Source organism: Brienomyrus brachyistius, chromosome 6 (genome assembly GCF_023856365.1).
Source record: "Brienomyrus brachyistius isolate T26 chromosome 6, BBRACH_0.4, whole genome shotgun sequence".
NCBI lineage: Eukaryota > Metazoa > Chordata > Actinopteri > Osteoglossiformes > Mormyridae > Brienomyrus > Brienomyrus brachyistius.
This window is the reverse complement of record NC_064538.1, coordinates 3,385,753-3,413,107: the sequence shown is the minus strand read 5'-3', so window position 1 is coordinate 3,413,107 and position 27,355 is coordinate 3,385,753. Positions and strand designations below refer to the sequence as shown.

General features: G+C 44.8%; 1 protein-coding gene across 1 annotated transcript in view; it reads right to left on the bottom strand.

Moving 5' to 3' along the window:
- Positions 1–27,355, bottom strand: part of LOC125744596 (forkhead box protein J3-like) — a 68,367-nt gene that overhangs the window by 38,544 nt on the left and 2,468 nt on the right. The window contains exon 2 of the mRNA XM_049016587.1: positions 2,364–2,783. Within this exon, the coding sequence (XP_048872544.1) occupies positions 2,364–2,699 (336 nt within the window). The 5' untranslated portion in view covers positions 2,700–2,783. The remainder of the gene's footprint in view (positions 1–2,363; positions 2,784–27,355) is intronic.

The following is a 27,355-nucleotide window of genomic DNA, read 5'->3' as shown; positions in this document are numbered from 1 at the left end:
AACACTAATTTCATTTTACTGCCATATTAAATGATGCAGACCTCATGTGCACAGATATTAGTGGACATTACCAAATTCACAAAGCAGGGGGCGCCGGCTTGCCCCAGCAAGTCCGACAGCTTGCAGCTGTATGCCTTAAAGAGCGTGCGTCCATCAGGAGATGTCAGTCACCACTCTGTCCATCAGGGCGCCCAGCCGTATCATTACACATCACTGCGTATCATTAAGCCCCACCTGCCCAATGGGGGGGGGGGGGGGGGAGGAGGCCGCACAGCCGCTGTTAGTCCATCAAAATCATGCCGAAGTGAAAGCGACCTGCGTGCGATTCGGAGAAGCGTTCTCCGCCAAACACAGGTAACGCGAATGAGACTAACACCTGCCACATTAACGGCCCGCCTCATTACCATACAACACATGCTGGCATTTCAGCGAAGCTTCAGGAGGCTCCAAAGCAAAGGAGGAGCCCAGAGGCGGCGGGGCAGCTGGAGGAACAGCCTAAGCGGAAAAGTCATTCTTTGGAGGTGCTGAAGAGCAGTGACTCCAAGCGGGTAGATGTTAGGGCGGCGTCAGTGTCATTGAATATTTAAGAACATCTACAAAAAAAGTTTAATTAAAATTAAAAAGTTAAAAATTAAACTGAATAATGAATGAACTCTCTCAAATATTATTTATCACCAATATGATTAGTTGTTTTCCTTAAAAGTTTTTTTTTTTTTTTTTGCATGAAATCTGCATGCGCTTTCCATATCAATCATAACCATAATGAAACTTTTGCAGCAATGAGTAATTTCTCATTTTATATGGAAATACATTAGTACTTGTCCATGTGCAGGGAGGGAATGAGAGTCGAGGCAGGGTTAATCAAATATTACTCGAATAATGACTGGCGAAATTCGACTAGTGTTTCTGCCTGAAGTTCCCACCTGTGTGCCTGACTAACACTGGCCCACCAGCTCCACAGTAAAATGCTGCATGGGCGCTATGGATATCAGTCACCGGTGGGCTGACCTGCACACTCTGGCTCGCCTCACCTGGCTCACCCGGCCTAGTTACGGCGCTCCCCGCGATGCGCGCATTATCATACGCGGCAGACGAGCGCGTGCGCTGGGTAGTAAATTCCAGTGTGCGTCTCCACGGGAACAGCAGGAGCTGCAGCTGCACTACAGACAACACCCCCCCCCACGCACGCACACCTTCGCACTGGACGCAGTCTCACTCCTCAGTCCTCGTTAAACGTGCACCCATTCCCCCTACCCCGTATAAACAAGCATACTTGCACACCCTGCCCTCCCCCCACCGCGAACACCCCCCCCACCCCAGGCCCGGCAGCGGGAGCGTCCAGACATCACTGCCGCATTTGTCTGTCTGGCTCCCACTGTGCACAGCTGACAGCAATCACCTTCACGGTAATTAGGAAGCGCACGCTTCCTTTTGGGGGCAATGCAAGCAAGCTGTGCGGGGCCAGGTACATCCGCTGTGGAGTGCTCGCGGCTTTAACCCCTTACGCCAGCCGGTGGGAACACCCCTGCCCCCCTCCTCTACCCGGGCCAACATCGCGGCACATGCAGGGCTGCAGATTATCTCCAAACCATTTTTATCGTTAATAAGGAGAAATAAGGTTTTGTAGCTTGAGGATTCTATTCACACCACATGGCTGCAAATGTAATTAAAAGAAAAAGTAATTTTAAAATCGTTACGCACAGGCATCTCAAAGGTCATCTCAATTCAAATTTAACATTTGAAAATTAAGTTCAGATCCGATAACACGTACGAGTAACTGTGCTGCGTGTCGATCACGGATCAAACAGAAAAGTCAAAAATGGTCTGATCTGGTCTATGTGGCCCCAAGAGAATCAACATTCCCATCACCAGCCATGATCTGAGTGGGAATCTCACACAGGTGTGTTGGGCTGCTCTGACTCTTCCCGTCTCCCATTCATTATTTGCCTCGCTCGCAGGGTCGGCGGGCCATCCGCTCAACTCCGAACTCCTCGCGAGGAGTAACAGCATCGGACGGCAGCCTTTTGGGGTGCGAACCAACCACATTCTATTCATCTCAAAAGTAAAATCCGATGCATTCGAGTTGCTGTCAAGATCACAAAAGCCCGACTAATTAACAGGAGAAATCGATGCAGCCTGCGATGCTTTTCTTAAACTCCCTGCGGCACTTCTGCTCACCCTGCCAGGAGCGCACGGGCGCCCACACTCCCAGGGCACGCCAGGTTTCACTCAACCTCAACCCTTAATTGCTTCACTGGAGTAATTATGGGAATGCTGGGGTCACCTCACCTGGTGTTTCAGGTGTCACTCGAGCACTAATTAAAGCACACTAGACTCCGAGGCGTGGCATGATCCCGGCTCACCTTCCAGCCGCTGCCCGCCTCTCGGTAGTACGGGAAGTTGTCACAGATCCACTGGTAGATCTCACTGAGGGTCATCTTCTTCTTCGGCGAGCTGTTTATGGCGAAGGAGATGAGGCTGGCGTAGCTGTAGGGCGGCTTGCCGTCCCTGTGCTGCTGCGCCTCCTCCTGGTCGAGCATGGCGCCACCTCCGGGGTCTAGCAGGGCGCCCTTCTTGTTGGAGCCCGGGCCGTGGGCGTGGCCCCGCGGCCCGCCGTCTGCCTTCTGGATGGCGGCCCGCATGGTCAGCTGCGGGAGCCAGTCCATGGAGGTCAGGCTGCTCTCCAGCTCCGATGTCATGGTGTGGACACGAGGCGGCGTAGGGAAGGAGAGATGGAGGCCTCTGCTCAACACTCTCCTCCAGCACAAAAAACCAGAGGCAGCCTGCAAGGAAGTGGGGAGGCATTTAATCTCACTGTAAAGGGCATCGTCACTGGCAGGTTACGTATGCGACCAGAAAACCGAAAAGCTAAACCTCAAAGCCGTCCTAGCCCCTTCTCAAATAAAAGCATCAGTTACAACCAACGGCACCAATAACATCAAAAATAACACCGCCAGCCATGAATGGGGACGACGGGATTATAATTTTACTTCCTGGCAAGCAGCTCTGAGGGCAGATGGGGGCGGAATTCGCTTCGCTTTCCTATACAAGAGACCGCGGTAGTACTGCTACTGTTAGACGGGACCGCCACTGCACTCATACACCGGTCGGACCCGCGGGAAAAAACAAGGATAATTACGGCGAAATCTCATCAATGCTGGATGCATGAGATAAGAAGCCGCACTCCACAGTCCGGGCCACTTCTAACACCCGACCCGCGAGGTGACTAAAGGCTGAGGAATCTACATCGACTGCCAGCCGGACCTGAGAAGCGCGGAAGAGAAATCTCATTTCCACGGGGATCTAAAACCCGGCGAGTGTCGCCTTTCACCACGGAGGGGAACGCGTCTGTCGCCTTTTCACACTGCAGGGAGAGGCGGCGCTCCCATAGCTTCTCCCTCCTTGGGCTGTTACAGAACACGGCCGTCGGTGAGCAGCTCGAACTGCGGCGTTAACTACACATGTAACCCTACTGCTGTGATCTGAAGCTGCATGCCTCTGAATCTGCCTGTGCTCCACACAAAGGTTCCCATCCTGAAAGTCTGCCCACCTAAACGACTTCGCCTTTGTATGCTGACACTTTCAGCTGCTCGACCACAGAATCTTTTGAAATGATACCCCTTTCTTCCATTTGTACAGCCAGATAATTTGACGGAGCAATGTGGGTTAAGTACTCTGCTCAAGGGCTCTCCAGCAGGACATCGGCACCACATTACGAGCAGCTTCCAAAACTAACATTTAATTGGAGTTTTGGTAGCAGGCCGGATCATTTACAGTGCTGGCTGCTCAAGAGTCCACATCATTAACCGATATGCTTCCTGAAGTTACAGAGTCAGAGCCCAGATTTAGATTTTCACTTTTTCACTTAGCAGTTTTTTTTTTTACCCACAGCTATGGATCTTTCAAATTATGACACCACGTCTAGCCCTCAGGTGTTACTGGGAGACGACATTTCAGATTCAAGCCCTGAGCACAAAGACAATAATGCATAATCTTTGCATACTTTTGTGCTAAATGCAGCAGCGTTTGTGATCTTTGATTACGCCCAGTTGTTTAACTCACATTTACCCCACAAAATGAGTTACTGCTCTTATCCGCTGATAAGTCCGAGTGACACTATCCGGAGGTCCAACGGCAGAGCCCAATGTGACAAGTCCATCCCGTTAAAAAGAATTAAATGTCAGAGTCCAAATGGCCAATTTGCAGTTTAGGAAACAATCTGTGAATAAATACATAAAAGATAATGCTTTGTCGCAGTCACATGGCGCCGCGCCGGCGACCGACAGGCGAAGTGCCACGAGTGTGATGGCTCTGTCCTGACGTAGTAATGAAATGGCCCATGCGGGCGGGCGGGCGGGCGGGCGGGCGCATGCGACGCGGCACACGAGCCGGCTCCGCGCTACGCGGGACGGGAGAGTCTCAGCTCGTCGGCACCAGTGACTTCAATTTGCACTTAACCACCTTGACAGGCCATCAAGACAACCTGCGAATGCTTCAGATCTATTTGAATGCAGAGCCTGAAAACACTTCACAGGTATCTTAGCGTGAACACGAAAGCGAGAAGGGGCACAGGGACCCAAAAACCACCCAAGAAACGCAATGCACAAGACACAACATAATTAGGTGATTTTTTTTTTTTAATAAGCAAGGTGGGATAGGGGGACGGAAAAAAAAAAAATTCTAAATTGATTGCACAAAAACTTACAGCTGTGGAATTGAATAATACACTGTATCTAGGACTGCATAACATCACTTAAATATTTCATGAGTGGAAAAACCCCAGGGAGAGACAGGCAAACATCTTGACTGTCAGTTTGGCACTTAAGAATGCTCAGAAGAGAAAAATAAAAAATAAAAAAAATACAAAAAATTGGCCTCCTCCAGAGCTTAACTGTGAGCCATTGCTTTTGAACGAGTCTCACTCCCTGCCATGGAAATTAACGGTTCTCAGAGTCCTGGGCATCACTTTTGGTCCTGACGCCACACTGTTGTGTCAGATTTCACCAAAACAAGCCATTCTCAGCTTCCAACCCGCCATAATTTTATTATTCCAAGAACTATACTTACTTTTTTATTATTATTTCAAAATGTCAGGCTGAATCAACCCATCACCCGGCACATATTTAAAATTCAGAATGAGTAATGCTATTATGCAGTCGAGCCCATGAAACCTTAAACGATTCGGTTCAGAGTGGGTACTGCAGTTCAAAGTACTGCCCTTCTTTAATGTGATTAATTATATCAGGCTCTTGCACAAAGGAATGTGAAGTTAGCGTTTAACCATCTGGCTTCAGGCATTAAAGAAATCACACACAAAGATAATACTTACTAATTTATTGGGTTTTTTTTTTTTTTAAACGAATCTATTTTTATTTTATGGTTAGATATCTGCCACCTGTGCTCAAATGACCTTTCCCAGTGCTGTTAATAAGGTTTGAACTTAACCGTATCCTGCACTCATCCACAGTCCTGACCTCTCACTGCAGAAATGGCCACCTAACCAGCCAACTCATAAAGTGCCATCTATCAACGGGAGCAGCCGGCTTTGTGATCCACATCAGTATTCATCACGCTCTGCCAACACGAGGACATTCCTGAAACATAAAATGGTAATAACGTTGCTAATTATCTCAATGTGATGAATTCTACTGCGATCAGTCAGACCTTTAAGTAACATCCTGGTGCAAAGAAAGTTTTACACACTCAAGAAAACCGCAGTCAATCTCTTTCACCCAGTAGCTGCTGAAATGTGCCATGTTGGATGCTGGGAAAAGTACTGAAAACACGGAGTACCGATTACCCAGGGCTGTTGGGAGAACACTTCTTCAGAAAAGTAGAAGTTCCTATCCAGAACAAGTGGCTAACACTGTTGCCCCACATCTCTGGGACCAGGCTTCGAGTCTCTGCCATGGCTGCATGTGTGTGGAATTTGCATGTTCTCCCCATGTCATTGTGGGGTTTATTCTGGGTACTTTTTATAAAACCGAGTTGTCCATTGTGGGGACATGTCCCCACAAGGTCAAAATAACAGCTTGATATCACATTGTGGGGACATTTGGTTCTCACGATGTAATATATACACAGACACACACACTCACACAGACCTTCTTATTTCTCAGGTGTCCCGAAGCAATGGGCCTCAACTGGAAAAACACGATTATCCGAAAAACCTCTCAAAAACCCGGTTAAAATGGATCAAGGCCACACTGTTTAAAGAGGCACCTGAACCAGCTTCCTCTGCATGTCCTGTGTTCCCCACATAATTAAGATTCACATTTAAATGGAACCTCTAATAGAGACGTGATTAAACCATTAATTTCTGCAGATCAACAAATATATAATGTAAGAGGAAACACCAAGAACTGGGTTGGACTTTGCCCCAGACGTTAGAAAAGGAACAGAGTGAGGTTTTGCCATTAAGGTGCGGCTCAGCAGTGATCACGTCCCACATGCCAACCCCACTAATGTCGCTTTGCCACTGCCACCAAGAATCGAGCCATACCGTCAACTGATGGGTTTCCATTGAAAATTACCCAATCCATACCCAAGCGATGCTCACGCTGATACTCCCTGCTTACTAGAAGGGCGGAAAGCGTGACCAAACTGAGCCAAATCATTACCATCTGACTGGCAGAAATTAACTGAGTTTTCTGCACATGAATTATTAAAGAAGGGTATATTCTGTATATTATTCATTATTAATTAGAGATGTACTGATCCAATATTCAGATCGGTATCGGCGCCAATCCAAACCTATTCAACGGATCAGGTATCGGCCATACATGACCGATCTACATCTGATACTTACTTATTTAGTTTTGGCAGTTTCTAAAAAGATAGATTTAACACGAAATAGGAGCTATTTGTATAATCAGTCGCACGACAGGTCTTTCCCATCTCAGACGCGTTTTTCGGCGGCGATGAAGCTGCACATGCTGCCACTAGGTTTTTTTTTGCTACTGTGTGAGCGCAGTGACTTCTGCCTACTGTGATGCCATGCGCATACCCTTTGCAGTATGAGGAGTAAGAACATCAGGTAAGGTAACGATCTGGGAGTATTTTACCAAACCATAGTATACAAAAACAGCATTATGTGCGAGTTCCACTACGCGAATTTAATAAACAAAGATATGCCGAGTTTATACTGATTACTGACTTTTAGGCGTCACAAAATGCCTCATGGACACCAAGTGAACAGCTCGCTTTGATTTTCCACTGCAGTACGGTCGGCTTGGGAAAAGCGTCATATTCGGTTGTCCATCACTGTCGCTCTCCAAACCTGGCGCCGCTTTTACCGAGCCGATCCTACTGAGGTGGAAAACCGAAGCGAACTGGAACCATGCTGGAACGAGGTTCTCCTCACTCGGGCACAGCTCGGTTCCTATGTGCCAGTGGAAAAGTGCCATAAGATACTGGGGGGGACCAGACCACCCTATCCTCAGGGGTCGGACCAGCTAACCGTTCCATATGCATTTTTTCCTCCAGATGTCGTTACAGGCAAGACTGGCAGACCTTTACTTGATATTGGCAGCAATCGCAATGTGCACAAAAGACAGAATTGGGCAGCAGATTTTTTTTATTCCCAGTGACTTTCCGCAAACAATAATCTAGGTCCATTTCATTCCGCAGGCTGCCATGATGAGTCAATTCATCAATAACGCAGCATAACTGTAGGTGAGTGGAATGTTGCGTTTATGATGACAAAAGAGTTTATTAAAGCGTAATACAAATGGCAAGCAGAAGGGCTTCCGTGCCACGACCCTCAGTGGAGACAGACGTCTATTTGACTGAAGAAAAGAGAAACACGCGTGGAAAAAAAAAATTCAGCTAACATTCAGACCCCTGTTTCTTATGAATATTCAGAAAGCAGTCACCATAATAAAAGCTTCTGGCTTCTGAAGCGGCTTGCGCGTTTCTAGTAAGAAAGTTAACTTTCTCAGCTATCTGCAGGGCTTATCTGTTTGCTGATGTATAGACAAACCATTGTGGTGTAAAAGCTATTAAAAAAAACTCATAACTGACTACCAGAGCGTTTCCATTAATAATATTTGTCAAGCTTTCAACTATCGTTTCCCACGCAGACTTTTAATCTGTATGGCATGTATGGGGCGTGGGGTAAAAATCTGATGAGACCGTGTGCTCATGGTAACGTTCCGAGGCTATAGAGCCGATAAACATGACATCACCTGTGACAAGGAGCAGCCTGCAGTCATCACTGAAGGAGCATGTTTTTTTGGAAATGAGATCCTTCAGCTGCAGCAGGCTCTTTCAGAGCTCATACAGGCCAATGGATTTGTCCAGATGGAAGAAAAAAAATGGCAATTCTGCCAGTCAGCGCAATGTTTCCAGCAGACACATATACAGAAGGCTGCATTTAACACTCCAACTGGGTCTGGGCCTGGAGAACCTTGACCCAGGTGATATTACACATGAAACGAACAAAATCAGAACACATTCATCTTCTAGGATCTCAAAAGGGTAGTTTCAAGTCCTTAGTATCAAAATTCACCTCAAGATCTATGACCCATCTTGCCATCTTGGGTTAGCAAACTAATTCCGTTTGGAACTCCCTCCACCACATGAGAAGAATCACTCCAGATGGTTCTCGTGTGGTTCCCCAATGGTGAAATGAATTGCCGAAAAAACGTCCGGTCACCAGACTCCCTCTCCACCCTTCAAGAACTCATCTGTTCCATGAATTCCTCTACTAGCCTGATGTCTCTTTACTTTCACTCAATGTTCTTAATGTTGCAATTCTGCTCCTTGAATAGTCTCATTAGGGTCTTACTTACTTAGAAGTTATCGTGTCGTTGTTGTTGTGTAGCTGTGTAGCTCCCACGCCAGCTACTGCATACACTTGTACCTGAGCATTCATGGGTAGCTCAGACTAGCTAAACATCTGATTAACATTGTACATCGTTTTGGACGAATGACGACAAACTGGAGGACCTCTCCAGGACCAGGTTTGAGCACCCTGAGGTCACAACACGTTAGGTCAGCCACACCTTGCAAAACTGAGTCAAGATAAACAGGAGGTAGCCTAGCAACTAAGTCCCGCAGTCATGGGCGAAACTCGGGTCTCGCTCTACGCCACAACGGCATTCTGCGTTTCTGAAAAGACTGTGTGGGTGGGGGCGGGGCTGGGTGGGGACCACCCCCTCACCTACGACACGGCCATTTAGAAATCCCTCATTTTTTCCAGGCCTCAAGGTACAGACCAAGGGAGGAGCATCAAAAAAATAAATAAATAAATAACTAGAACAGGCTTTAGGGAAAGAAAAAAAAGAGACACCCCAATGACTCATCTTTTAAAAAAAAAAAAAAACCAGCAGACACTGTAAAAGCCAATGGGCAGCTTATGCATGGCTAAGGCCTGATTAAGGGTTTTACAAATTAATGCTAAAGACTGTGCTCAGGAAGAAGACGAAGGCGACGCGCTCCATGCTTCCGCGCACGTCCGGGATGCGCTCGCCTAACTGGCTATAATCTAAAACAGATTTCCCGCAGACGTTCCATGCTGTGCAGGCAAGCAGCTCTGTGCTCAAGACATGCTGCACTGGCGGCACAGACAGGACAGCCCCTGCACCCCGAGAGAGACCCCCAGCATGAGCCTCCTTAGGGGCAGGATAATTCCCCCCGCATTCCCTCACGGACAGTCAAACATCGCAGTCGGCCTGACGTATTAAAAGCACACACTCCCATCTCCACAAAAATAAACAGCCCCCCCCCCCCCCCCCCCCCTTCCATAATTAACCTGGCAATCATTCTGCAGTGTTGGGCGGGGTTTGGCTTGGAGAGGAAGGGCTCTGAGGACACAGGCAGTGTCAGCAGCGCATTATGCAGACGCACCTCACGGCACGTGCCACTTTATGGCGTTTATGAACATGGCAGAACTGAACCCTTATATTACTGATTACTGACGGCCTACAGCATCATGCTGCTTTGGATTATCATGCGCACCTGCGTTTTCCAGCCCCCCTCCCCCCATACTTCTTTTTCTTGGGCACTGCTCTGACGCAGAGGTCTGCAAACTTTTAATGACTATGGACCAGTTTATTACGGCATACAAAATTTCAAGGACCTGTAAAATGGAGGGGGTCAAATACCATCACTCCAGGAACAATTTTCTGGGGGTGGGGGCATTCACCAGGGATAAAAACATCAAGTAGGAAACTAAACATGAACATAGTTGCTTCTCGTCCATCCAATCAGAACACATGGGGGGAGAACGTAGACTTACCCTGAATTTTACTGGTTCAAATCCCATAAAATGCTCTGCTGTGCTAGGGAAAATATGGGGCTGTAAAAATGGGTGATGCTCAGGGTAAAAAGACTCGGGAACTAAGGCTGGGGAACTAAATCTAAACTCAAATATATTTACAAATTTTTCACTACCATCTTTCCAATTAGCCACCCCAGTGGGGATCACTTCTGCTCTCCAGCACAAGCAGAGACCAGACTTACAGTACCGGGGCCTGGAGGGGGTCTGCCGGCCCCCCTGCAGCTGCACACTACAAGGTCAGGGGGCCAGGCGTCGCTTGAGAAGGAACATGCTCACCTGGCACATTATGGCTAAACCGGTAGAGCAGAGAGCAGGATCACCAGAATCCCTCCCCAGGCTGCAATTGGCCCTAATCCAACAGGTCAAGGGGCACCAGGCAGAAAGCCCCGGGTCCACGGGGCGCCAAAGTGGCCTACCAATTTGTCATCCTTTGGTGACTTAGGGATTTCTGCATTATTTAACCCCAACAGCAAACAATGTACCTCATTAACTGAAATGATTAATCTTTCAACACCTGGTTCAACAAATGCATCATAAGAGTCTACAATCCAAACCCCCGCCACCTCCATAGCTCTGCAGAAAGACCTGTCTGAAATGAGTATGACCCGACAGCATGACAAACTGATACCTAATCTTTTGTAAATAAACTGACAAGGAGAATATCTGCACAGAGTTACCCACGAGCAGAAAGTATCAGGGACTGACATGGCATACATTTCATATTAGACCGTAAATAAATAAAGACTAAGTGCTCGGTCAGAAAGGGTTTAAAAAACTTTGTAAAGAGCAAATAATCAATACCCTGGCCACACACCTGTGGAAACTGTGGAAAGAAATTCCGTAGCAACATTTTTAAGCCCACCTAAACAGCACTAGGTGACCTTCAGGTGTAATTAATCTATTCATCCATGAGTTACAAATCAGTAGCTGATTTTATGCAGCACACGCTAGCCTGCGCTGCTGACAGTCTGATGCTCTAGTGAGCATGCCTTGTGCTCGTTAATCCGGTAAAGCTGCCCAATGAATACGCTGAACCTCCACAACACTGTACCTGATTGGTGGGAGGTCACATCAGCATAGTCACTGGGCTAGGCTGAGATCGGATTCGATCTCGCTAATGAAAGGCCAGCCTTCACCTCGATGCAGCCTAACAGAAGGATATATCCCTACTGCCAGAGACTTAGAAAAGAACATTCACTGTATAATACAAGTACTTCATTTAATATAAGAGCTATTTAAAGGGTGAGACTGGACTTTGTCATTAGAAATGGTGTCGATGGATTATTTCAGCACAGACTGGTACTACAATGCACTAATTACCCTCAAACCTTCAGAACAACTTAAATCCTTTCAGCGAAAACAAACAGAAGCTGCATTATGAACTGCTATTCAATAATAAATGTGCACGGGGAAAAATGTGTCTCTCAAACGAAGCTGGCTGTCATTTCATTCAGGCGCAAAGAAAGGAAGCACTTCTGATTTAAAGGTTCGGTGGCAGAAAATGACACATTACATTCTACTGATGTCCTGTAGTAGACAGCGGACAAAATGATGAGGTGACTTTAAAACACACTGTGGGCGTCTTTCACCGACAAAGGGTGCTGCCACAAAGACACAAGGTCAAGAGGGCACCGAGGACGCATTTTCACGCGGTCATCGAATTCACAGGCCCCCCGATGTGGCGACAAGGAAACCGCACACAATCAATCATCAGCAGGACTCGAAGAACAGCTGTAGGCAGCACAGGAAAGGGTTAATGGCAAGCGGGCAGCATCTCACCGCTCAGATGTTTCTGAATAAAAACCAGTTTCATCATGAGGCCGATAAACGAAATCTTTGGAATCTGCACGCGTGCATGATTATATTTCAAACAACACGAATATGAGCTGGGATCAAAATGCCATAGATTAGCTATGGTGATCTTAGGAAAAACTCAATGAAGGTGACCAGCAGCTGGACGCTGCTCCCCGTCCCTCAGTACTGACGCATGTCCCTAGACATTCCTCCCTCATTCTTAAACATTATTAACGCTTTTAAATCTACATGCTGAGCTTCACCTTCAGCATGCATGTGAGCGATCTGAGCATTACACCATCTCCATTACTGACTCACAAGACAAACGTGGATAGTGATGGGGGAGGGGAGGCAATCCTTAAGTCATTTTCTCACTATTGAGAGGGTGGGGGGGGGCAAAAATCACAAATTTTCAGTCTTAATCACTTTGCAAAAGGCATTTTGTTCACAATTACCATTAAATTCAATACAAAAAAAGTGCACAAGTCAGGCAAGAGATTATTGAATGCTCGGGCCAATAAAACGGAGCATTTCTCACCAGTACGGCCCTAAATCCAGAAACACAGTTAGTGTTCACGAGATCTGATGAAGGTATGAAAGGAAAAAAGGGGAGAAAAAATAAAAATCAAATGTCAACAGAAGAGGCCATTCATCATGCTGCCCAACATTCCAGCCGCACGCTTGGGAGGACGAGTCTGATCGATAAATTGTCAGGTGCCAAAAACGAAAGTCTCAGCGGGCAAAGCATGTCTATAAATACCAGATTTTTCTGGCTGGCCAAGAAGGAGGTCAAGGTACTTACCGGGTTACAGGCCCGACTAAGCCAGAAACCCAACCAAGAGCAAGTGTGAATGAATCGCTATGTACATTTTTGCCATTTTTTTTCTACAAATAAGATAATTTCAGAATTCCTGCAGAGTAATGTATAACAATGGGCCCAAACAGTGACACCTGAGGGATTTCCTCTCAAGCATGACGACTTGCTTTGTGACGGAGATAAAGGACTCCGCTGTGAATCAAACGTATTGCCTCATGCTGCACACTTATTCGCATTTCCCTGGAAATGCACCTGGCGCATTACTCGGACTCGGGAGACACAGGCACACTGAACAGGATGGGTTTACTGCATTAACGGTGGTGCACCCCCACAAGGCTCCATTGAGTGGCCATCTTTCAGAAGATTACCCAGATCAGGGTCTGGCTGTCATTCGGTACAGTACACAGTCAGTCTTACCCACCTCATTAATGCTTAATCAACTGAATGTCATGCGTACAATTCCTACTTCACTGAGCAGCATGTTTTTGGTCTACGAGGGAAAAGAAAACCGAAACACTTGAAGAGAAGCTACACGAGGCAGAAGGGACAAGACCACCGAACCACTGTGTCACCCAGGAGAACCGTATACGTTTCAATAACTCCTTCAACATCATTCAAAGCTTAGTGCATTTACATTCTATTTATTTAGCATATCCAAACACACATACAACTGAAAAGGTAGCATTAGCCAGTTCCTGGAGCACGTGGGGGTAAAGAGTGTTACTTGGGGGCCCAACAGTGGTATCACTTTGACGACCTTGGGAACTGAACCAACAACATTGGGATCATGGGCACACAGTACTAACCCAGTAAGCCACAAACTGTCCCAATCATTTATTTCACTTATTTCATCCAGTTTTTGCCTTGGAAAGCCTTTTTAACTATACATGATGAGACAAGATGAGACCCACAAGTGGAAACACGTTTATATATTTACAGATATCTATTTAGCAGATGTTTTTTTTTTCCTAAAGCAACATGCAATTCAGAAGGAAGGATCAACAAGTCCTGGGAGCTACTGTGGGTTAAGGGCCTTGATCCAAGGCCTAACGGTGAAATTATTCTTCCACGATGGGATCTGAACCAACGACCTTCCGATCATGGCCACAGTGACCTATCCAACTGAGTCACACGCTGCCCCCACTGAGTGTTTAACAGTGATGCAGAAAAGCTTGAACATCAGCAGGGTACCTGGACAGCGGGTAAATAAGGGAAATGAGACCCAGGGAACACGAAGGCATCAAGGCCGCAGCAGATTATTGCTTTTCATTCAAACCTTGGCAGAATCATTCAGTTGAATAGGTAGCAAAAATCCATTATTTTGTTAATTGCTTCCTCCAGGGTTAGCGTGACACAATGGCAGATGAAGGTCATGTCAGACTCACCTCGCTGTTCTACAAAGAGCGGAAAGGCTGCGGTATCACCTGGCAAACATGGCCGCCTGGCACGGCACGTCATTCACGACAAAGCTGGCATGTAGAGATCGCAAACGTCGCTTTCTACGAATGCACCGATAAAAGGCTGCCGACGCACTCAGCAGTTCTACTTGGCCCCGGAAACACACCGCTGAACGGGACTCCTTGGGGGCTCTCTTTGTTGTACGCCTGGCCATTTGTTTTGTTCAGTTCATCACTGTACTCTACGAGGATCCTTGATGGATACCCAAGGCGTTCTGAAGTTAGAGTGAGATCCAGGCCCACTACCGTATGTCGGAACAGGGCATTACAGAACATCAGATCAACCAGTCTAAAGTAGCCTAGGACGAGTACAAACGCAGCGCATGTCAGAAAACTCTCTGTAATTTACTCTGAATTCAACAAAGAGATCCAGCAGAAAATGCTTACAGGCAGCTTTATAGCCACTAAGGAGACTATTTCAGTTTATGCCACAGCATCACTTTTAGATTAGAAAGCATGCACTGCTGCCAGAATGAATAGGGAATAACAGCAAGAATATCCACTGTGCAGACACGGGCGAGTTCAAATATACCTGCACTGGATAATCTACTCCGAAATCTGTCCAATGACCTTAACTTTTAACACGATCATGGCATCTTTTACATTGCTACTCTGGTTTGCATGATACATTTATGCACAGTCACCGTCTCCCTTTGTAAATGTGATTATAAAACAAAACTGATCGTAGCTTGGCCGAGATTATATTGCCCGCTTTTCAGTCCAATCATCAATATCCCCATAAACTTTACTTGTCAATATTATCATCTGATGTTCATTTGTAAGTCCCATCAATGGAGGTGGTATTAACTGAAAGCCTGCGCAGCAGACAGCAGACACTCATATAAGGCAATTGACCACCAACACACCAGGAGTTATTTATCAGTCAGAAGCCATAACCTGCGAATTGCTCCGCTCTGCATCCCGCTGCCTCCTACCACGGCCAGAAAGCCGAAAGGGCAGAGGCATCTAACAAATACACAGAAGGGAGAAAAAAAGGAGGAGTGAAAAGCTATGCTACAGGTGGGCTGGTCAGCATTACTGTGTCAATAGGCAGCCACTGTTGTGCGTAATTACCATAAAGCAGGAGGACCTGAATTGGCCACAGTCAGTTGTGTCCTGCTTCCACAGCAGATAATATGGCAGAAAAGAGGCAGCCTTTTGGTTCCAGTCCCATGCTCGTAACCCCCATACCACCTGTTCCCTGCCAGCCTTCGCAGAGGCACTGCCCGCATGCTCCCAGCCTCACTTAGAGGCAAAACAAGCTGCCTCCTGTTGTGGAGAGCTGCCGAGATGCAGGTCTGATGCCAGAACAACTCACTGGCTAGCGACCGGATGACAGGCACAAGGCAGAGGATGCCGAGTGGTCTGAAGAACAGCAGAGGGAATTGAGAGAAAAAGTGCAACGTTACTTATTCCGGCCTGCAGAAAAAGCATGCGGGTCAACCTTAACTTGATGACGCTATTGAACCAAGAATATTCATAAAAAACGAGATAAGAGCAGGGTCATGACCTTCATCCTGACGTTTACTGCCAGCCACAGGTGACAGAGATGCCACTCAGACACCTCTGGATGCGGGTGAAGCTGGAAGCAGTGGTTAGTGTGCAGCTTGACTGACAGATGAGATAAGCGGTCCCCAGGTTGACTGAACGCAAAAGCGAAGAGCATCTACATATCGCCAGGGGCGAAAGCGCACAGTGAGCCTTGAAGGTTTAACGTCTGAAAGACTGCAAGTATTTTCAACACGCTTCAAAACCTGAACTGGGAGATAACACCGTGAGGTTCATCTTAAGTCTTCATACAGAGCACTGTCCTTGATTGCAAAAATAAACACGGCCAAGTTTCCCCAAACGTGGCACCCGCATATATGCTCTCACCATAGAAAACCGCATTCAATCTCAGCATTTATGACACTTCAATACAGACTAATCTAAGCCTCTTCACTCAAAACTAATTTGCAAAGGTTCCCAGCATAGGAAAATCCACACACCATAAAAACTGATGTTTAATTGACATAAATCACTTACCACATTCATAGACATCTTCTGAGACTTAAATCACAAAACTTTATCCTATCGGGCGATCGGACATGTTATGCTCCCAGACTAACATGGGCAACAGCAATGTGATTTAACTAACTATTAGGGGAAAAAATAAAATCTGTCAAACATTTCATTGCTCATTGTCTTTGCCTGCTGTTAGTTGGAAAAGCAACATCAGAGACTGACTGACAGAAGCAAAACTAACATCATCTTAGTTAATGTGGCAACTGCTTCCCAAAGAAGAAAAACGTGTGTGTGCGCGCACACACACACACACACACACACACACACCACAACGTAAATATGTTAACACAACAAAATAAATGTTTACTTGCATGAAAATAGTTTTTGTAAGTAAAAACTATCCAGGGAATAAAACTACAAGCTAACAGCTGAATTTTAACGTCTCCCTCTGCGTTATCTACAGCAGCTCACATTCAGGATCCTAATCACTTGGCTGTTTAATTGGCTAGACTTACAGACCTCTCAACTTTTATTAGCCATTGCTTTGACTCGTGGATAATCACTGGAGTAGAGGTGACTCCACAAGTATGGGGCTCACTTCCCTCATAGCATCCCTCGGTATTTCCATCATATTAACACACACACACACACACACACACACACACGTGGTCCCCCACACATGTAAATTACACACAGACAGACAGACACACCTTCACTGCCTGAGTCACAAGGCCAACAGGACATCTTGTGATGTCAGGTTGCCAAACAACAGGCTTCATGTCACATGCGTTTGTCGGACAGGAGCAGTGGCCTCCGATGCCATGGCTGAAGCTGTTGCACTTTGTCGGTTTGAATCACGCAGAATTCTGAATAAACGTTAATAGTTCTATAAGTGAATCTGATGCTAATCATGCGCTAATTTTCAAAGCACATGTCTGCTACATTGCAGGAACAGTTTTCATTAGAAACGTAACCTTTTACTTCCTACATATTAGACAGAAGCTTTATTAATCCCAAAGAAAACTGCAGATACACACACACAGACTCACATAGTAAAAAACCAAAAATACAGAATTTGACAACCTATTGGGTGATGGTGTAGAACCACAGGTTTTTTCCATATGAATTTATATTCAATAATATACACAATGGTACTGGTACAACAGAAGACTCCCAGCTTACTGGGAATGAAACAAGTGACCATCTGATCAGTTCTTCATCCACTCTGGGTTGCTGCTGCTCAACCATATTTCTACTTCAGAGAGTTTCCAAAGCAGCTGATTTAATCGAATTTAAGAAAAACAGTGCCAGTCAAAAATGACGACACATGCTTCAAACCATCATTATCCTGGGTCCAACTGCCAGGTTCTTATAAGAAGCGGAGAGGGTGCATGAGTGGATCTGCATGCTTGGTTTGCACCCTCAAGCATGGAGGAGCCACTGCCATGCGCTGGGGCTGCTGGTGACCGAGTTAGAGATCTTTACCAAATCCTTCACATGCATTCCATTCCACATGGGTTACGGATGACGCTGGAGTCCATCATTCTTCAGTAAGATAATGAGAAGTAATGCACCCTAAAATCTGTACACAAAATCCTACTGGTGGGTTTTGAGTAATAAAAAAAGGGACAAGTTTTTAACTTTCCTGGACGCTGCTTTGGTACTCCGGATAAATATCAAGCAATCATAATACGCAACACATTACAGAAAAATACTGCCTATAACGCTTGCTCCCATAGCCTGCCGCCCCCTGCACTTTGAGAAACACACCCTAAGCAGCGTGATGCAACGGGCTTCTACATTGTGAAGCGGCTGGTGATGGCGCCTCGTTAAAAAGCCTTTCATTTACAGCAAAAAAACATATTAAACCATCCAGCCAAAGAAGTCTAAAAGTTTGGTATAGAGATGAGATTAATAACGAAATGACTTCCGAAAACCACGGGGTGCGCCCTAGAAGGAACCTATTAAACGGGAACGTACAGAAACTACTACATGTTAATTAAAATAAATAAATAAGCCTGTGTACTTGGCAGCCATTTATCCACACCCTTAATGGTTACTTCCTGTGCTGTCTGTAATTAGAACATTTAATTTCGGAAGGTGCAATCTAGAGCCTCTGGCCTAGTCACCAAGAGACAAGCAATTCCATCACAGCACCACCAGGTTCACACACTGCCGACTGCCTGCTGGAGAAGGCTTATCGCAGAAGTTACCATACGACCCGTCCAGGTGGCACCTGCGGTTTAATTCAATTAAAGCTGCCGCTTCTGGTCTTCCACGCAGTAAGTGCCACACAAGACAAACAAACAGCACTAAACACAAGTAGCACAAGTAATCCAGTATCAAGGACGTTAAGCAGATGTCAGGGAAGCATAATCGGCTAAATAAAGAAATGAACGAAAGAGGCTTAACACTAATCTGTATTCCTATCACAGGTTGACGGCTGAAGGCTGCACCACTGTTAGCCTGGACCGCCCCCAGAAAATCACAACTTTGCGGTCAGGGGCAGGCTCAATGCCACGCTTAGCACAGTAGAACACACACAAAAAAGCACTTTGAGATCCTGCTGCCTTCATCTCTCAGCGAGTTATTTCAGTGAGAGGCGAAACCTAGAGATTAAAGTGTATGGATTCCGTTGAGAAGCACAGGCATTACGTTCCACGAAAATACAGCAGTAAAAATGCGCTACTGTGCCACCTTGGAGAGATGCGCCAGAGAGAAACCTAAATAATGCAGCACACACAGGGGCGTTACTTGGGGAAAGGGTGCAGCAGACAACATGCGAGCCCAACGCCAGTAAGGGCCACCACTACATGCAAGCACTGCATCTCCAACTCACTGAAAGTGCCGGCTCAAGTTCCAGCTCAGCTCGTAGCTAATTATCCCTGATTAAGCTGCTGATAAAATGAATTCCATCATTCAGGGCACAAAAGCCCTTGTTGTTGTAGTTTTCCAAATCATATTGAATTCGCGTGAGCTGAGGCAAAGACAAGTGACCATCCATCCATCTCCTAGCAGCATATCCTGGTTAGAGTTGTGGAAAGGCCTGGATCCTATCCTAGGGAGCGCTGGGAACAACCTGGAGGGGATGCCAGTGCACCCTCGGAAGCAGATACAGTCACACATGTGTAACTGCATGTCTTTGTGCTGCAGTAGGAATTCCACATGACAGAGAAATCAACACCAACAAAGCAGAGAACCAATCAATCAATTAAACTCCTCAACTGTTCGGTCCAAGACTAATTAGATTTTAGCCAGGCCAAGGCATTTTGATTCTCATACTCAAATTTAAAACATTATATTGTTTTAACATTTAACATTAATTCATGAAAAAAAATCACTTCTTTTCACTATAACAAGTATTCAACAGACAGCTTATCCCAGAACACATTGAAACTGATACGATATAAAACTGTGTAAATCAATTAATTCAATTAAGACTAATTAGCCATTCACCTTGCCAAAGGCAAAGTTAAAGACCAATGATTTCACACGTTCCTCTATCCATATCATAAAAGGTAACAATTACAGCTAGTCCCCGAGTTAAGAATGTCGGATTTATGGACAACTAGTACTCATGTATGGACTGGCATAAAACCACTTACATTAAACATTTCAGTTAAATACAATGGCAGAGAGCTACTTTGACACTCATGAAAACATTGCACAGCTTCAGCGGTCCGGTGGCTCGAAGTACAGTACATGGTTACTTTTATTATTACACTATTATGATGTGCTGTAATGTCATGGTTAAAATGTTTTAGTGTATCTGGAAGTGTTTCACACGCATTGAAAGGTAAAATATATACCATTTACCAAGACAAACATTTGAATAACTGATGCTAAATAAGAACCGTATGTACCTGTTCTGACTTACCTACAAACTCAACTTAAAGCCAAGACTTAGGAAACAGATCTCATTCATAACTGGGGGACACCCTGTATTGTTTATGAGCTGGAAATTAAAAGCTATGAGGGTTCCTTTTATAAACTGTGTGAAACTGTAATACGCTTGGTGTGATATAGAGCTGGGTATGGTGTGTGTGTGTGTGTGTGCGTGTGTGTGTGTGTGCGTGTGTTTGTGCCAGGAGCTCTCCATCTGACATCCCACCCCAAAAGTGACTGATTATAATTTCTCTCAGACAGGTCTGTTTCAGGGAAATATTAGCTAAGCTGCCAAAAGTGACTGAAAATTGCGAGCTGGAACTTGCATTATTTCTCTTTCAAATGCAAGAAGATATTAACAGAATTTCTTGTAAATTCTCCATACTATTAAGAAAAATAAACACACACACACACACACACACACACACACACACACACACACACACACACACACACACACACACACACACACACACACAACCACACAACCACACCTGAGCACTAGAGAAAATTAAGGTATGAAACCCAGAATGGGGCGAGATTACTGGGCGCAGTGACTATAGTGCTGTTGCAAACCGGAAACCGATGGAAATGGTGTAAAACGATGCGTGACGACTGCCCCCCTTCGTTCCTCCCGGGGCAGTCTGCACATCGGATTTTTACCAAAATACTAGCCCTGGACACAAAGTGGTTTGCTGAATGCTTCAGAGATCAGCTTTATGCCACAGCTAACCTCCACATGCTCCCCACATGCATGGAGTCCCCTGAGAACTGGACCAGGGCATGCAGCTAGAGGATTTTCTACCATGGTAAAAATATGGTGAAACATGGCACTTCACATCTAACAAACAGGAAACGCAGAGTTGTTAAAAGTGCATAAAACAGTAAGCGGCTCAGGAGTTAAACCACTGGGAACAAGGCAAACATTACAGGCTGTATTCAAACCCACGACCCTGAGGGAATGAGGTGACAGCACATCCCACAGCACCATTAATGAGAAGCTCTATAAACATGGCAACTCTGAGTCCCTGGAGGACCGGTAATTCTGGAGACTGGAGAACTGGTAATAGTTTAGTCTTTCGTCACTCGACCTGTTGCTCAAAGACACACGTAGACAAAGCTCTCTTCAACCCAACTCCAATGTTAAAATGACGCCATATCCCTACCATGAAGCTCCATCTGGCCCAGGATGCCGGAAGCAGGCTCAACTGCAAGTAACACAAGTAGACTGGCAGTCGCCCGCGTGCAGTGTCTCGTTTCGGCACCATGCATGGCCCCCCCCCCCTTCTGACACTCATCTGCATTAAGGCACTTCCACACTTAAGCGCACAGCAGGGTGTCGAGGTGAAGGAGTCCCAATTCACACCCCCTCCCCTCCCCTCCCACCCTCTGTCCGCAAGATACACAATGAATCTGAAATGTATGGTAATAGAGTGCTAAAAGGTCAGAGATGATTATTACTGGAAATTATTCATTTAGGACAGTCAATCCCTGCCATTTAAGGTCAACAATAGGAGTCAACTGTGGCGATCAGTGAATCAACAGCTAAATCGATAATTAATCTTTTTAAACTACAAAGGCTAATAATAATTCTCATGAACTACGTGACAAGATAGCAGCAAATGGAATATCTAAGTTCTGATGCTTGCCAGGGCAATAAGACTGCCCACAGCCATGGACACCAACAGAAGAGTTCATGATATGACCAAAATTAGTAATGCACAGATTTTGAAAACTGACAACGATACCAATTGTTCGGAAGGTTTTGATTAAATAAAGTTTAAAGGGACACTCCACCCAAACAAATTAAAAATAAATAAAATTACATTCCTAAAATATAAAACAGCATGTATTTTTTGATAAGAAAACACCAACTCCCAGCAACATACAACAGTCCCAGAGCACTATATTTTATAACTGTATACATCTTACATATTTAACAGAGAAGGGCTGATCAAGTGATAAAGTCCATAATTTTCCAAGTAATATCTTTTGATGTCGCACTGTCTACACTGAATTTTGTTTTTATTGTGTTGAAATGTTTATTATTAGTAGATCCTCTTTGTAGTAAAATATATTTCTAATGTCGGTTTCATCAACATTAAAATAATTCCACGCAACAGACATTTTTCTAACTGTTTAGTACGGGAGTGTGCAAAGCAATGCGGTCACCGGCTCATGTTTAACCATCAGTCAATGGTCAATTGTTGCCGTATTAGTCGATACCTATAGCTGGTTGATACAATTGGCTGATCTCTAGCCGAAATGTAATGTCTCCCTGCCATTCTTAGGTGAAAACTGAACTGGTTACATGAAACATGAAAACTGGTTACAGTCTAAAAAGGCAAAGCAAATCAAAACCGATAAAAAAATCTTGCTCGTACATCACAAAAACCAGCTCTGTACCAACAAAACTTGCAGGAATTTTTTTTTAACGCACATCTCATCCATTCCTGCCAAATCACTACGGGCTGGTCAAATACTCCTTAGACGATGAATTAATAGCCTCACACAGAGTGTTTACTTTTATTGATACAAAGAAAGATTGATAAATGTTCCCCTGTGAAACACCTGGGTCTCCACATGTCAACTCAGGGAACATCAAGGGTATGTTAAGCCTGCCAGAAACCTTTGTGATGGTGACATTGCTGCGAGGATTTGAGGGAAGAGGGTCGATTGGCTACCTGAAACGCAGAGCCAATTGTCCTTCTGGAAGCTGGTAAAGGTCGTGGCTGTAGTGGTGAAGGTTCACTCCCCAACTGGATTGTGCCACTTAGACTGGTGACTGCTTGGCCCCGCACACTAAAGTCAGGCCGTTAAATGGTATCAATTTACTTGTTTGAAAATAGGTACGTCAAAAGCAGGCTACAGCATCTAAGCGACTGCATTGTTTGCTGGCTCACACCCTTAGCAAACATGCCTGAAATTCGGATTCCTTGAATGTCCTAGCAGGAAGAGGAATGAGCATCACCCCAAATTCAGCAAAGGAACACTCATGAAATGAGACTTCTGCAAAGGTGCCCTCCCTCACCCTCACAAGGAGGGCCTGGAGTTCTCAGTGTAACATGGGTTAAAATGCATATTAAAGTCTCCTCAACTACTGCACTTCTATACACTTAAAATTTTAAAATTCAGCCATGCTTTTTACCTCAGTAAGCGCACACATACACAAATAACATCAAGCAGTTAAATTACTACATGTTCAGTATTAGACCGATTCATTGTGACTTACACTGCTATGCATGAATGCCAGTAATCTAATATCAAAACAGCGCTGGTACAGCACATTAAAACACGAGTCAACTTCATAAGTCTGCCTCTCTCAAATATTAAAAACTGAACTTGAGGCACTTTTCTCATAGACAGAAATTCAAGCGCAAACTTTCCTGCTAAGCTGGCCGGGAGCTTTCTAAACACCCCACCACACCAAACTCACTTCATGTCTGAAACGTCATTTTAAAAGCACAAGGGCAACAAAGAACCATAGGCAGTGTTTTCTCCGTTTTACTGGCTGGTGAAGGTCTCATTGTCCAGATGTGATACATGCGGTGAAGGTTCACCTGCCTGTGTTAGTCAGGCCTTGCAGATTAGGGGCCATATGGAAGGAGAAAACAAATATGAAAGAAGGTCTCTGATTTACTGCAGCTTCGAATGTCAAACAGCACATCAAGAGTCAGATTAATTAATTGAGGCCATTCGAAAAATTCTATTCCCCATTGACGGAGCTGAATGATAAGTCATGATGCCAAAGACCAAAATGCACACGGCTTCAGTAAAAGTATCTTTGGAAAACATCCATATTATGAGATACAAATGTAGTTACAATGCATTTGGTGACAATTTAAATCATGCTCAAAATATGTCAAGTTATCTGTTCAGCAAAGCTCATGAGTACACAAATCAGCAATCCTCCTTAGTTCAGACCCCACAACTGACGTGCTCCAAACCCTCCTAAGAAAGTCAGCCCAAATGACAAGGCACGCCTACGATGTGCACACCTATTCCATGACCTCTGGTGGAGGATTTCACACTTAATTCACTGTAACGAGAAGGACATCAGATCACGTTTGGAGCAATTAAATTTACCCCCAATGAGCAGCATTTGTTTCTGGCCCAGCATTCGAGTTTGTGATGAATGCAATAACCAGTATCCTGTGTGTGCGTGTGTGTGCCTAAAAAAAAAGCAGAAACTGCTAAGAGCAGTTTCAGAAGTGAAAAGATGTAAATACCAAGGCTGTTCCCCCCTTGGCTTTGACTAACACTTTCAGCGCACAGGACTGGCGCAGCTGACAGCAGCCGCTGAAGATAAACAGACCGTCTGTACCTCGCCGAAGATTAAAGCTGTATTATAAAATATACAGTGACTACACTTTGTTAAATGGCTTCTTAAAAACCAGACAGATCCTTCCTTCTCAAGGTGCACGCTGAGCCTCTCCAAGGAGCCCGGCCCTATAGAAAAGCCCTTCCAGAGTCACCCAGTAGTCGACCATACTGGGGCATCAGCCATCCGGAAAATTGAGTCCCGGTTTTGAAACAGATTTTACACATGCTTTTTTTAAATCCTGGGTGTGCTACAACAATTGTCCCCCCCCCCCCCCCTTAATTAAATTTTTTTTTTTATTAACTTCAGTAAAACAATGTATTTTTAGCCTCAGCCAAACTGGGGAAATTTGATTATCGCAGAGCAAAGCTTTGTAAAGAGAATAAAGCCTCAATGTCAAAAATACAAGGAAATAGACATCAACCTTCTAAATTTTATTTTATTAGATATATATCAAGTGTACCACGATACAGATCTGTGCAAAAAAGATTATAAACAATTTATTATATACTGCTTGCATTTTAATACATTAAGGGCTTGAGTTTCATAGCTTTTGTTTAAAAACAGATGAGCAATGACAAGATTCAAGTTTCCTGCAAACTGTTTTCTACGCATTCTGACAAAATGTAAGCACGCATTTAAAATACACAGATAAACGATTACATACTCCGGAAAGTTCATGTACCGGGTTACTTCTGAATGCCCAAATATTTTGCCTAATTAGGAAGGCAAGCCGGCAATCTGAAGGACACTGAAGCCTTCTAAACGTTTATGTTAACAACTGTGGTCTTACGGAGAGGGATTTCCTGTGTTTCAGACCAGTGTCCTTGAACACGAGTGTTACATCAGAATTACACAACCGTGCCCTCCACTCTGACCCTCGTTCAAAACACCACGCATTACAGAAGAAACACGCTGTCATCACCAAGTCACTGGTGCCCTGCTGCAGATTTTGAGGGAGATTCCCTTCAACGTGGGGAGAATGCAATAAGTGAAAAATGCAAAACCATTACTGAACGCTATCCATTTCACATGTTTAGAAAAATGGAAGATTAAGCCACACATTTTGAAAAATTTTTGTCACTGCGCTAAACTACATTTTTCGTAGATCTCTCCGGCTACAGATACACACTTAATTTACTTCGCCCAAGTAACAGAGACGCATGGCATTCTTCTCAGCTGCATTTCAGCACCCTTCCCATCACACATTAGGCCAAGTATGTAGGGGGCTATGAAAGACCAAGTGAGGACTTCCACAAAGGGCAATCAGCTGAAATTGCAACAGCCGTTCTGCAATTAAAAAGCCAAATTACTCTCAATCAAAGCCGTTTAATTCAGAGTAAAAATCCTGGCATCAATAACATGAAGAAGTCTGTTCAGGCAGCTCTCATCTTAATGGGAATTAGCAAAAAAAGTGTCCAAATAAAGACAGTGAGATGCTCAAACGGAGGGGGGAAAAAAACCATCTCTCAACTCAGCCACTTTCAAGTGCTAATAACTGACACGAGATTCAATAATAAGGCACACACACATTTCCCCTCAACATTTTTTCATACATTCGTGAAACAAAAACAGAGAAAATTGTATGTATTGATCATGTTTTCCCTCACTGCAGATCCTTCAGCACTTGCACAGAAAATTAAATATTTTCCACAAACAATATTTAGCGGAGGTTGAATAGAAATTGCATTTGTGTGTTGACAAAGACTGGAAATATACAGCTTGATTATACCAGCTGAGTGGGTTTTTGATTAATTCTTCCACCTTCCTACTTAAGGTGCATACCATATCTTTTGAGGAGACTATGAACTAGACCTCATCCATTTCCGTGGAATGGCAGTCACCAAATATTTAATATTTAAACACTATTTTACAGATTAAAGATGCTGCAAATTCATACACTTATTCTGACTTATTTCACTACGCGGAGAATTCAATAAAGCGTTTCCATTTTAGCTCCAACAGAGGACTCCGACCTTCTGAAAAAAATAACTAAAGCTACCTGAGACAAAGCGAGTTTAGCGGTCCTTGACAAAAAAAAAAAATCACCCATTTAATACGTGCTAAAGGGACCAGAACGGCAATGGAGAGACTGATGGGGAGTGAAAAAGCACCCTGTCCTGCCACCATACACATCTTTGGTACCCATGCTATAAGACTCTGATTGGCTGGTCAGTAATTAGGAAAGCACTGGTCCTCCTACCACAAGCAAGACGACAGCAAAAAAAAATAAAATTATACACACACACATACATACATACATACAGAATGACACTGTACACTAATACATGTCCCAGCAGGTTTAAAAAGCAACATAACCCCAAAATACACTTTCATAAAACTATGTAATGCCTATATAATCCAGAATATACTGTGCAGCCAATAATTGCTTGGTGGTTTCATGCCAGGCTTTGTCCATGCAGCAGACTACATGCACACATGCACAAACACCCCCAAGCATGCGCACACTTCCAGGGCCCTGCTGTAGGTACTTAAACTGAACGGCTATAGTGAAGCATCGAACTGTATAAAGAAATAGGCAGATAAAAACTGCATACCACTTATATCACACTGCATCCATCTCCCATAACTGCTTACCCAGCACAGCAACACAGTGAGTCTGGGAATGACCCCAGGAAGGACACAGGGCAGGGGACACCCTGGATGGGCTGCCAGTCTGTCAGATGGCAAGCTACGGACCTTATGATAAAACTGAGGCACTGAAAAAACACCCAGGCAGAAACAGGCAGGAATCAGAGCCACAATCCAGAAGGTATGTGCTATGGTTAACAGTC